We start from the raw sequence: 12,354 nt of genomic DNA on the forward strand, positions 1-12,354 counted from the left end.
TTCTAAGACAGAACTCTGCTTTAGGATGATCTGGGAGTGTCTAATGTAAGTGCAGATTTCTGGGTCTCACTGGAGATGTGGGAAGGGGTGACTCAAGAATCTCTGTCTATAACTATGATTCCAACATTGCTCGCCAATTTAAACACTTATCTAGAAGGTGGGAAGGACCTTTGCTTGTTTTTGCTGTCCAGTTCTAGGGCAGGACACCTGCCAAGGCTGGAGCTTGCATTCTTTGTGTCATGGAAATGATGCTGCAGACGGCCCCTTTCATGTTTACCTCCAAATCTGAGTTTAAATAAGTTAGAATCATATATCTCAAAGTAACCCCCCTCCCGCCCCCCCATTTAAGCCCTTTGTTTTAAACAGGCCCAAGGTTATCGAGGGTCAGGACTGGAATCCAGGACTGGAGTCTGTTAAGGCCTCTAATTTCCAGAGGCCCTTTCCAGGGAATTGTGGGCAGAGGGAGTGGAGGGCGCCCGCTCAGAAAGGCCCCTGTGTGACAGCCCGCAGGGTGGATGGCGAGGCTGGTGAGCATGACGGAGCTGGAGGACCGCCTTCAGTGCCCCATCTGCCTCGAGGTCTTCAAGGAGCCCCTAATGCTGCAGTGCGGCCACTCCTACTGCAAAGGCTGCTTGCTGTCCCTGCTCTGCCACCTGGACTCCGAGCTGCGCTGCCCTGTGTGCCGGCAGGAGGTGGACGGCAGCAGCTCCCCGCCTAACCTCTCCCTGGCGCGGGTGATCGAAGCCCTGGGACTCCCGCGGGACCCGGAGCCTAAGATCTGCGCGCACCACCGGAACCCGCTCAGCCTCTTCTGCGAGAAGGACCAGGAGCTCATCTGCGGCCTCTGCGGCCTGCTGGGCTCCCACCAGCACCACCGGGTCACGCCGGTCTCCACCGTCTACAGTCGCATGAAGGTGGGCCCCGAGGCTGCTGGGGGGCGGCAGCCAGGTCACCCAGGGGGCCCACAGAACCCAGCCTCTGCGCTCTCTGGCGCCACCGCGGGCGCGGAAGGGTCCTGGGACAGCGAGTCCTCTCCAGCCGTGTCCTGGAGCAGAACTCCGCGGCGTTCACTCACCCCCCACGCGCTGAGCAGGTGCTGAGGATTAACGTGGTTCTAAAGGAGGAGAGCGCCCTGCGTCACGTGCTAGCCCGGTCTCTGCTTTATTTTTCTTTGTAGCTCTGGTTGGTTTCTTGCACGCTCCTGGGACTGCGCTCTCAGGCACAGGAGGACAGGGACTTTGTTTTGTTCCCTAGGGTATTTTTGTGCCTGGAGCCGTGCCTGGCTTAGTAAACGTTCAAAATGTATTTGTGGAATCAATGGATTCCTGCCCTCCTGACCTTTGCCTCAGGTCTAGCAGATCATTATTTAACATCATAACAACAACAATAGTGATCCCTTCTTAGGTTAATATGTTGACCCAAGGTTTGTGAAGGGTTGTTACATTTTGCAAAAGAGGAAACAGGCTCAGACAAGGTCACACAGCTTGGCTGGCAGAGCTAGGACTCAAACCAAGGCCAGTTTTCTTTGCACTGCCAACAGATCAAGGGAGGGCAGGAAGGGCACTTGGAAGTGAATTATTATAGGGTTCGTGGCCTGGTATTTGAGGGGAAGTGGGCATAAAAGTGAGGAATGACACACACACACACACAAAAAAAAAAAAGTGAGGTGGTCAGGAAAAGAAAGAACATGGAGATCTGCAGGCAGGGCGGCTAAGTGCTCCGGGCAGCATTTCTTTGCTCCTTCAACCCTGGGAGACAGGTAGGAAACATGCACAGGGCCAGCCAGGCCATCCGCCAGCCCCGCCTCCCCACAGGCATCTACTGGCATCTGATCTGTGCGAGGCGAAGTGCCAGTGCCCACCATACAGCACGCCGCCCTGGGGGAGTTCACAGACTGGATGTCTGGTGTGTCGGGTGCTGCTGTCAAAGTTAAATTGTCTCCAGGTGAGACTTCCTGGAACATGGCTCCTGCATGGTCTCAGGTGGGCAGGGAAGGCTTCCTGGAGGAAGTAGACTACTGAACCAAGACTTGAATCCCAAGGAGGGCTAGATAAGAAAAGAAGGGGAGGAAAAGCATTCAAAGTGTAATGACAGCACATGCAAAAGCCCAGGAGGTATACAGCATGGCACATTTGAGGATTTATAAGTCATTGCATTAAGCCCATGGGAGCCAGATGGGGCAGCTGAGGTAAGCAGGGGCCAGGTCATGGGAAGACCTGTGTGACACGTGTTGAAATTTGTAGTTTATTCAGAGAACCATGGTGGTGTGGTTTGGGCACTGGAAGTCTTTAAGCAGAGTTGTGATGGAGTCCTATCCCTTTGCCAAAGGGGTAAATTGGACAGTGAGGCTGGGGATAAGAGACTGGTAGTCAGAGTCTGCAGAGTGATAAGGGAAGACACTGATGATGCTCCAAGGAGCAGCAGGGTTTAAGGTTTGGGGAGGGAGAGAACCCCGAGGAAGGGGACAGAAAGAATCAACAGAGGAAGCAGGGACACTGGCTGCATATGGCTTCCTGAAAATCAGAGGAACAGAGCATTTTAACCAGAACAAGATCACTTGTGTGAGATGTCTGCTGAGGATTCAAAAGAGTGTCAGCTTTAACAGTGAGAATTGGTTACCTTGGCAAGAGTAGTTTTGGGGAAGTGTGGAAGGAGGACATCCAATTGTAATATAATGAAATTGAACCCATGTTTTATTAGCAGATGGCTGCCCAAGAGAGAAGAAACACTTGGGAGCTTGCTCATCATTTCTGGCAAAGAGTCAGGGCCCAGCTTGGGTCCTGGTTTTGGATGTGTTTTTTTGTTTTTGTTTTTTGTTTGTTTTTTTGTAATCCCAAGATTCTTCTGTGCGATGTGACTCAGTTATGTTTCTTTATCAGATCCCTGTCATGCTTTCCTGTTTTTCCTGTTGATTGAGATCTTGAGATACTTTATTTATTTTCACAATTGTGTTTCCCCTCACTGTGGCCCAGTTGCTGAGAAAGAACTAGTCCCATCTCTTTCTGCCTCATGAGGGTTACCACTGGAATGCCCTTTCTTGGGTTGCTGTGAAGTTTTATGCCTCCTTATTCAGAGCAAGGGCTCTGTATCCATTTATTCTTTACCCAGCTCCCTTTCTGAAAGGCTCTTGTGGGCGACTTCTCCTTGGGAACTTTCTAAGTGAGAGTCAGTACACGCCATGGGCATAAACCCACAGGGCCTTCATCAAGTAGTGCAGCCTAGATGGTGGTCTAGGTGGTCCTGCTTGGACGCCTAAGGATAGATCAGATTTGGGGCCAGAGCATGCCAGGAGAAGTGAGTTTATTTCACCCTTGGGAGCCCCCAAATCTAGGCTCAGATCAAACCTGCCAGAGATGGATTCAGATCTTTATAAGGTGTTAGGGACTCACCAGGTATAACCTGGGCCACCACATGCACTACTAGCCTCCCTTGGGGACAGCCCTTTTGTAATGACACTTGATCAAAGGCTCACTGATTCTGGACCTCCTGGTGACTGGAGAGTTTACCTGGTGGGTATCCTACAGGTAGCATTCCATGCAGGAAGTATTGGCTTCAGACCAGCAATCACCTCTCTTGAATGTTGTGTGGTGACTTCCAGGTGGCTGTAACACGTTTAGCCTCTCTCTTGTCTTGGAGAGGGATGGCTTAGAGTCCCTCTGCTGTCTGGGCAGTTCCTATCATCAGTATGGAACATTCTTGGATAATCTTAACTATTTTGAGGTCAAGGGCACCTGGGGTAGCTCTGGTGCCTAAATGGTTCCACTGGGAGTGCTAGTGGCCATTGGGATGCTCCTTAGAAGTGTGAGGCCCAGGGCTGGCCCCAAGGAGCTAAGAGCCTAAAGGGGTCAGCCACTCACGGGGGCCATGGCACATTGCCTCTAGGAGGAGCTTGCAACCCTCATCTCTGAGCTGAAGCAGGAGCAGAAGAAGGTGGATGAGCATATCGGCAAGCTGGTGAACAATAGGACCCGGATTGTTGTGAGTGCCCTTTCCCTCTGCCCCTACGCTGGGACCAGTCACCTTCCCCTTCCTACAGAGCCCAGTTCTCATTTGTCATTTACAGGAATGCATGCCTTCCATATAAAGCCAGCATTCAAAGCATTCCAGGGCAGGGTGCGGAAGGTGCAAATCTCAGGGGAATTCAACCCAGTTGTCAGTACTGTCTCTAAGTTGGCTTGTGTTCCTAGAGTCCTTGGGACTGAGATAAGCCAGAACTAAGTCCCAGAGGTAAACAGCCCGAAGTGTGGGCATGACTCCCCAGCCCCTGCCTCTCGTGTCTGCTTGACCTTGACAGTCTGTGTGGTACCTTCTCAGTACCTTGCAGCACAGGCATGGAAAGGCCTGAAGCTCCCCTTGGCTGGCTGATTTTCCTTAGTGAGAGGCACACTGGGTCTGGGAGGTGCAGAGCCCAGGCCCTGCAGGTGATTGTGAAACAGCAGCGGTATCCCCGGAATATCCCTCACTTTTGAGAAGGAGGCAGCATCACCCCGATCAACGGAGATAAACTTGGGGTCACACGGGAAGCCTGGCTATCTCACTCCAAATCCTGCTCTCCTGGGGCTTTTCAGACTTTTTTTTCAGTTGTAAAACCCTGTGATAAAGCAAAATGTTACTTGCACACATAATAGTTAAGACGGTGAAAGCAGAGCCACTGCTTTGAAATGGGAACTAGGGACCCTGCTTCTGCCCTGCCACTGTTGCCCACTCCCATGGTCCCCATGGGGCCTCCAGGCACAGTGTGAACAGGTGGGCAGGATTCAGCCCTGGGACTTGGGTACCAGCCATGACAGGCCCTCCCTGTTCTAGAATGAATCCGATGTCTTCAGCTGGGTGATCCGCCGTGAGTTCCAGGAGTTGCACCACCTAGTGGACGAGGAGAAGGCCCGCTGCCTGGAAGGGGTGGAAGGTCACACCCGTGGCCTCGTGGCCTCCCTGGACATGCAGCTGGAGCAGGCCCACAGCGCACGGGAGCGGCTGGTCCAAGCCAAGTGTGTGCTGGAGCAGTTTGGTAATGAGAATCACCATGACTTCATCCGGGTGAGTGGCTAAGGCCCTCAGGGCCTCAAGAGCCTCCCCCTCCTAAGTGAGGGCTTTTGCATAGCCGCTGCCATGCCCTAACCTACACCTCTCTCTTGTCTTCCAGAAGTACCACTCCATGGCCTCCAGGTAACAACTTGGGAGGGTGCTCTCAGCATGGGTCTGGTGGCTGCGGGCACAGGCATCTCTTCTCTATTAGTTCCTCCCCTCAGTTTCACCAGTGCCTCAGGAGCAGCTGGCCACATCTGGCTCTGTACTGGGGCCAGGCGAAAACAGAGATGAAGTCAGGTCCCTGCCTTCAGGGGTTTTGCAGACTGGTGGGAGGCGGCCAGTGAACTGTGGTTACGTCATGGTGGGTACCTAGAACAATAGAAGCTACAGAAATACACAGAGGAGGAGGTGACTGTGGAGGGAAATTGGCAAAGACAGTGTATGGGTGGGGTAGCTGAGAAGGGAGAGGATAGGAGTTTGCCAGGCAAGCCAAGTAGCTTGAAAGGGCAAAGTAGTATGTGTACTTGGGAGTATTATGAGAAGTTCAGTATTGCTCGGCTGTGGATTATACACAGACTGACATGGGAAATAAGGTGGAGAATGGTCAGAATGAGGGGCCTTGACATCTGCACTTTGGCTTGTGTAAAGGGATTGGATCCATGTTCTAGTCCCAACAAGTGAACCGTCCATGCAGTTCCTGAGCCTTTCTCATACCCCATTTATGAGTCTCCTTGTTTTCTGAAATTTTCTTCCCCCCCCCCCCCAACATTTATTGATTGATTGATTTTTAGAGAGAGAGAGGAAGTGGGGTGGAAGAGAGGAACATTGATTTGTTGTTCTACTTATTTATGCATTCATTGGTTGATTCTTGGTGTGCCCTGACCAGGGATTGAACCTGTAACCTTGGCATATTGGGACGATATTCAAACAACTGAGCTTCCTGGCCAGAGCCTCAGATTTTCTCTAGTTTCCAGGACAATTTGACTGGGAGCACTGGTTTAAATGAATGGACAGAGAATCTGATTGGCTCTGTATCAGGGTCATCCATTACAGAGAAGTGGCCCTGAAATGTTAGCATGCACCAGAATCACCCAGAGGGCTCATGAACACACCATCAATGGGCCCTAGTAGTCAGTTTCTGATTCAGCAGGTCTGGGGTGCTGCCCAAGGAAATTTGCATTTCTAACAAGCTTCCAGGTGATGCTACTGGAAGTCTAGGACCTGCACTTTGAGGACCACTGATGTAGAGTATTTCTCCTTCCAGGAAGGAGGCGGGTCCTCGGAGAAGGAGGTGGAGGGGAGGAAATGATGGAACTGAGTGCACAGCCTGCTGAGCTGTAAAGGGACTTGCCTATGGGTAGGGTGCATGGTACGCAGCTCTGCCAACACTGCACCCTGTTGCCTCCAGAGCAGAGCTCCAGCCGGCCCGACCTTTGGAAAGCACGTTCAACCCCATCTCCTTCAAACCAGGCCTCCACCAGGCTGACATCAAGCTGACTGTGTGGAAAAGGCTCTTCCGCAAGGTTCTGCCAGGTGCGGCCCCATCCCATCCTCATTTCTGAGGACTGCTGGTATAAAGTACAGAGCGCTGGAAGGTCTGCATGGGCTAGTGGGGAGAGCACGGGAAAGGGGATCCACCAAACAGTTTGGGTCAAACTCAGCTCCAGCTCCTACTAACTGGGCAAGTTGTATAATTTCTGAGTCTCTGTTTCCTCACCTATAAAGGGCTATTAACCCCCACCTTGCTAGGCTGCATATTTATAAGTGTGTGTGTGTATGTGTGTGTAGTTTAGTGCTTAATAAATGTAGCTGTTACTTTGTCAAAAAATACTCAGACATTTCATTAACGTCTTCATTACTGGCACATAAAGGTGATCAATCAATAGACTGATTTCATCCAACAAAGAAATACAGGGTTTATATAATAGAAAAGGGGGGCGGGGGAGAGAGAGACATTCTGAACTCTGAATGTTGTTTGCACATTTTTGGTGTAAACTGATTAGCTGGCAGCTAGCAAAGAGGTCAGTTGGGAGTTTGTCCTTGAATAGGCTGCTTAGGATATCAAAGAAACCAAGTGCAGTTGTTATGGACTCTCCAGAAAACCTGGAGAGTTTAGCTGTGGACACACATGACAGGCTGTCTTCCAGGTCCTTCCATCAGCTCCTCCACCTTAAGCAGGCCTGTACCATATCCATTACAAGAAGGCCTCGGCTCACAGCTGTTTATTTTTTCTACCCTTCAGGCATCATTCATTCATTCAGCCAACAACCTAGGGGTGCCTACTCTGTGCCTGGTCCCTTCTCGGCCCCGAGGATACAGAGATGAGGCCAGTGCAGTTCCTCTCCTGAGGAGCTCAGGGCCTCCAATCAACCTTCCTTGGAGCAGGGTCTGCTGCCTTTTGAAAACTGCCTTCTCTGATCTTTCCTAGCCCCGGAGTCTCTCAAGCTGGATCCCACCACAGCCCACCCACTCCTGGAACTCTCCAAGGGCAACACAGTGGTGCAGTGTGGGCTCCTGGCCCAGCGGTGCGCCAGCCAGCCTGAGCGCTTTGACTATAGCACTTGTGTCCTGGCCAGCCGGGGCTTCTCCTGTGGCCGCCACTACTGGGAGGTGGTGGTGGGCATCAAGAGCGACTGGCGCCTGGGCGTCATCAAGGGCACAGCCAGTCGCAAGGGCAAGCTGAGCAAGTCCCCAGAGCATGGCATGTGGCTCATTGGCTTGAAGGAGGGCCGGGTGTATGAGGCTTTTGGCTGCCCGAGGGTGCCCCTGCCCGTGGCCGGACACCCCCACCGCATTGGCGTCTATTTGCATTATGAGCAGGGAGAGCTCACCTTCTTCGATGCTGACCGCCCAGATGACCTGCGACCACTCTACACATTCCAGGCTGACTTCCAGGGCAAGCTCTACCCCATCCTGGACACATGCTGGCATGAGAGGGGCAGCAACTCACTGCCCATGGTGCTGCCCCCACCCAGCGGGCCCAGTCATCTCAGTTCTCCACAGCCCACCAAGCTGTAGGGGTGCTCATGGGGCTGCCTGCTCATGGGCCCTTCCCATCTGGGCATGGGGACTCCAGGGATTCTGTTGGGTCCAGCAAACAGAGGTTACATCTTTACTGTTGGGATGGTCTTCATGCCTCTGTGACCCTGGAAACATTTAGTGATATGGAGAAAAGGACCACAGTTCCCATCAGCTAACAGCGTGTTTATTTACCTATTGTTAGATTATTAACCTGCTTCTTAACCAGCAGAACTGGGCCTTGGGCTTCCCTTGGTCCCTCCTACCATGCTTGTTGCTTACTCCTCCAACTGAGGGTGGGAACATTCCCATCCATAATTTTTCATTATCATTGTGAACTTAAAATAACTTCAAAGACAATAAATTTGACATTATTTATTTCTCTTTATTTAAAAAATTATTTTTAATTTAATTAATTATTTATCTTTAATGTTGACAAAATTGCAGGTGTTCCCCTTTTCCCTGCCCTTTGCTCACCTCCACTCACCTCCACCTTCCCATCCCCATTTCTCTTTAAATGATTTGCAAACATTAATTACTGTACAGAATTGCTTTATTCTTGGGTCTCCAACCTCTAGTGGGACCAGAGCTTGATTCCACCCACTGCCCTTTGTTCTGTGGTTAGAGTCACATCAACCATTCCATCACTGCTCTGTCCTTAAAGACTCTTGACTTCCCTCTCTGTGAGATGAGATGGAAATGACACTACTTTAAAGCAGAAGCAAGTTGGAACCAGACAGGGGTTCAGCCTATCCCTAAAAGCTGCCTTGCACATGGAGGGGGGCCAGAGCCCATGAATATTCATGGTGATCCTGCTCCTGGCCATAATTGATGGTGTCTAGCTGAATTCTCTCCCAAGAATCTGAACACTGGGAGAGAGAACATGGTTGAGGACCCAGTCACCTGAGACCTGGTGCTTTAGACTCTAAAAGTTTAGAGAGCTCCCCAGACTTGAGGTCTGTGAAGCCACCTGAGAGCCTTCATGGGGAAGAGCTCCATTATGGTGCTGTGGCAAGTATCGACATAGGCCACACAGGCAAAGGCTTGACTGACAGCCTGAGTGATCCTCCAGGAACAGGAGAGGCTGGGAGGCTTGTGAGGTGCTACCTCAAGGCCATGCCCACCCTCCTCCTTATCCCACAGGAGACTATCAGGAGATATCACCTCCTAGGCTCTGATGAAGAATGAGGCCTTTTGCTCCATCTCCCTCCAAGTAGAGTTGCAGACTACAAAACAGCTTAGCTGAGTGTAGTAAAATTACTATCATTTTACTGAGTGTAGAACTGGCTCCTCAGCAACAGCATATCCCAAACTGGTGTTGCAGTCATCATCCCTTTGATTTCCATGGCATCCTTTTTTGTGTGTACAACAAGGACCACTGGAGCTGGCACTTTGGGCTAATTTTCCTTCTGCTTTCGATGTAAGTAATAATCTGTCTGAATCAAATGGTGCTTGTATTTTACTGGCTGAATCTGCCAGGCGTTGGCCCTCGTTGCTGTGTGCCTGAAACCTTTCAGACCTTGTTTTTGGTTATGCAGCAATTCCTTCAGTCCTAGGACTGGGCTGAAGAATGTCACCCCTCCAAAGCCACTCTCCACTCTTCTTCATCCTGCTCTGTGTCCTGGGAGGCTGGCCCTGATGGAATGCAAAACTCTGGCTTCTGCTGGGCTCAGCTGATGAGACTGGCAGGAGATCCAAGGGCAGGAGAGGGGGGTTTGAGGTATTTATTTTCCTGGTTTCCTGCCTGCCGGGCTATGGGTTGGCAGCTTCCCTCGACTTAAGACTCCTGGCAGGTGGCTCCCTCCTTCTATTACTCTTTCCTTGTTCCTCAGGCCTGGTGGTGAATAATGCTGCTGCTAGCCCTGAGTACTGCACCATCCCCTGTAAGTTCTCTTACTCTAACCAGTCCCTTCTTTAAAATGTGCTCAACTACTCTTTTGTGTGCACCTTCCTGCCTCTAGCCAGACACCGACAGACACAATGGCATGCTTCTTCTACCTATTTAATAAATTCTGTTTGGCCAGCCAGAGTTAGTTTGCAATCAAAAGGTCTTCTTTTTATTAAAAACTTTTTAAAATCAAAGACATTCTCTTATATAACCACAATGCAAATGTGTCAAAATCAGGAAATTAACATTGATAAAACACTGTTATCCAACCTACAGATGTTATTCAGATGTCACCCATTGTCCTACTTGTCCTTTGTTGTAAGACTATTTCAGGTCCAGGATCCAATCCAAGATCACTAGTTACATTTCAGTTGTCATGTCTCTTTAGCTTTCCTTCATCTGGGTCAGTCTTAGTCTTTCTTTGTCCTCTCAACTTTGCCATTTTGAAGAGATGGGACCAATTATTTTGTAGACTGTCCCTCGATTTGGGTGTGTTTAATACTTCATTTGATTCAGGTTATGCATAGATGGCAGGAATACTCCGGAAGTGATGCTACCAACTGGCCTGAGATTGTGACTTGCTCCCATATTGGCAATGTTACTTTTTTCCCCCTAAAATATATTCTTATTGACTTCAGAGAGGAAGGGAGAGGGAGAGAGAGATAGAAACATTAATGATGAGAGAGAATCATTGATCGGCTGCCTCCTGCACACACACCCCACTGGGGATCCCGAGCCCACAACCCGGGCATGTACCCTTGACCGGAATTGAACCTGGGACCCTTTAGTCTGCAGGCCAGTGCTCTATCCACTGAGCCAAACTGGCTAGGGCTGGCAATGTTAATTTTGATCACCAAGTCCTAGACATGTCCTCCAACTTTCTCTACTATACAGTTACTTTCCCCCCTTTATTTTAAATAAAGTAACCTGTGGAGAGATTACTTGAAGTTATGTGAATATCCTGTTTCTTATAGTAATTGATGGCTCTTGCCTGAATCAAATTACTGTTATAATTGCCATATAGTGATTTTAAAACAATCATTCTTTCTGCATTTATTACTTAACATTTTATTTTAAGAGCCTTCCCTTCTACTTTTATTTATTTCTGTCAATATGAATCCATGGATTCTGATTTTATTAATGGATTCTAATCCATTACTATCATAATTTATTTTTATGCTCAGATTGTACCAGATTTGGTCAGTGGGAGCTCCTTCAAGCTGGCTTCTGTGCCTGCCATTCTTTGGTCACATTTTTACGTCTGGCACAAGATGGTCCAGGTTACTCTCCCAGCCCCAGCCCTGGACTCAGCCATGTTGCTAAGGACCCCTGATTCCTTTTAGTGGGGAGTGATCTTAGAACCCAAGATCTGGAAGCTAGGTGTGCTCATTGCCACTGAGGTGTCATCGCTTGTGTCCTTCTAGTAGACAGACTGGGGGAAATAGCCATTTCATTTCATTTCATTTTTGCCTCTCACCATTTTATATTTGTAGCTCCTTTCTCTCACTGCGAGAAGCCTGGCTCCCAACAACATCCATATATTTACTTCTTTGCTCAATTCTACAATACACGTACACTTGTTTCAGAATTACTATCATTTTACTTTTTACCCATGCCCAGAGGTTTCCCCACTTTGCTTTCTCCTGCCTCCCTAATCTATCATCAATGGATTTCATGTAAACCACTTATATTTCCTCTTATGATTATAATGTATAAAATAAATTGCAAAACTGCCATTCTCTGGAGCATATTCTCAATCCATTGAGATTGCTTCCTGGCAATTGTCGTCAGTTTGGCTCAAATAAACTCACGAAAATTCTCTACAGGCTTGAATGTTTTTTACGTGGGCAGTATATAATGTTAATATATAAAGGGCACTAAGAGAAAGATGGCATAAGAGTGAACTGAAAAAAAAAAGTGAGCTGACTTCCAGGGCAACACATTAACATCTATAATAATCTTCTATAATAATAAAAGCATAATATGCTCATTAGACCTGACCTTCCTCACAAAGCTGGGGCCCCGCGAGCCAAGGCAGAGGTGGCCTCTGGGGCAGGGGCCGGGGCAGGAGCCGAGGCAGCCTCCTGGGAGGTGGGGCCCGAGCCCCTTGTACTAATTCCGTGCATCGGGCCTCTAGTGTTATGATAACAGAAGTACAAATGACCAATAAGTATGAAGACATTCAACCTTAGCAACAGCAGTAAAATCCCACTGTTTGCTATTAGATCGGCAAAAATGGAAAGAAAAAAAGTGAAAACCTAAGAAGAAGTGGAGAAATGCGCCCCCACGGCCCGCCTCCCTACTCTAACCTAACGGACAACCGCCTTGGGAGACTCAGACGGCACTGGGGCTTCCGGTGCCGCACCTCTGCGCCCTTTAACCCCGGAAGTCTGGGCGGCTGCGACGTTGCGACAGAACCG

The 12,354-nt window shown here is 49.4% G+C and overlaps 1 protein-coding gene across 3 annotated transcripts; it reads left to right on the plus strand.

The window, feature by feature from the left end:
- Positions 1-515: 515 nt before the first annotated feature.
- TRIM50 (tripartite motif containing 50) lies at positions 516-8,046 on the plus strand (the record flags this gene model as incomplete). Of its 3 annotated transcripts, XM_079800025.1 has the most annotated exons (6): positions 516-914; positions 3,883-3,978; positions 4,807-5,037; positions 5,144-5,166; positions 6,437-6,561; positions 7,457-8,046. In XM_079800025.1, 6 exons carry the CDS (start codon positions 516-518, stop codon positions 8,044-8,046), a joined length of 1,464 nt encoding a protein of 487 aa, XP_079656151.1. The 3 variants fall into 3 exon arrangements, with proteins under 3 accessions (XP_079656151.1, XP_079656150.1, XP_079656152.1); XM_079800024.1 differs by lacking the exon at positions 5,144-5,166 and having other exon boundaries at positions 4,807-5,041; positions 6,406-6,561; XM_079800026.1 differs by lacking the exon at positions 5,144-5,166 and having other exon boundaries at positions 6,417-6,561.
- Between the last annotated feature and the right edge of the window lie 4,308 nt (positions 8,047-12,354).

The sequence above is a fragment of the Cnephaeus nilssonii genome, assembly GCF_951640355.1.
Source record: "Cnephaeus nilssonii genome assembly, chromosome: 2".
In the NCBI taxonomy this organism is placed as follows: Eukaryota; Metazoa; Chordata; class Mammalia; order Chiroptera; family Vespertilionidae; genus Cnephaeus; species Cnephaeus nilssonii.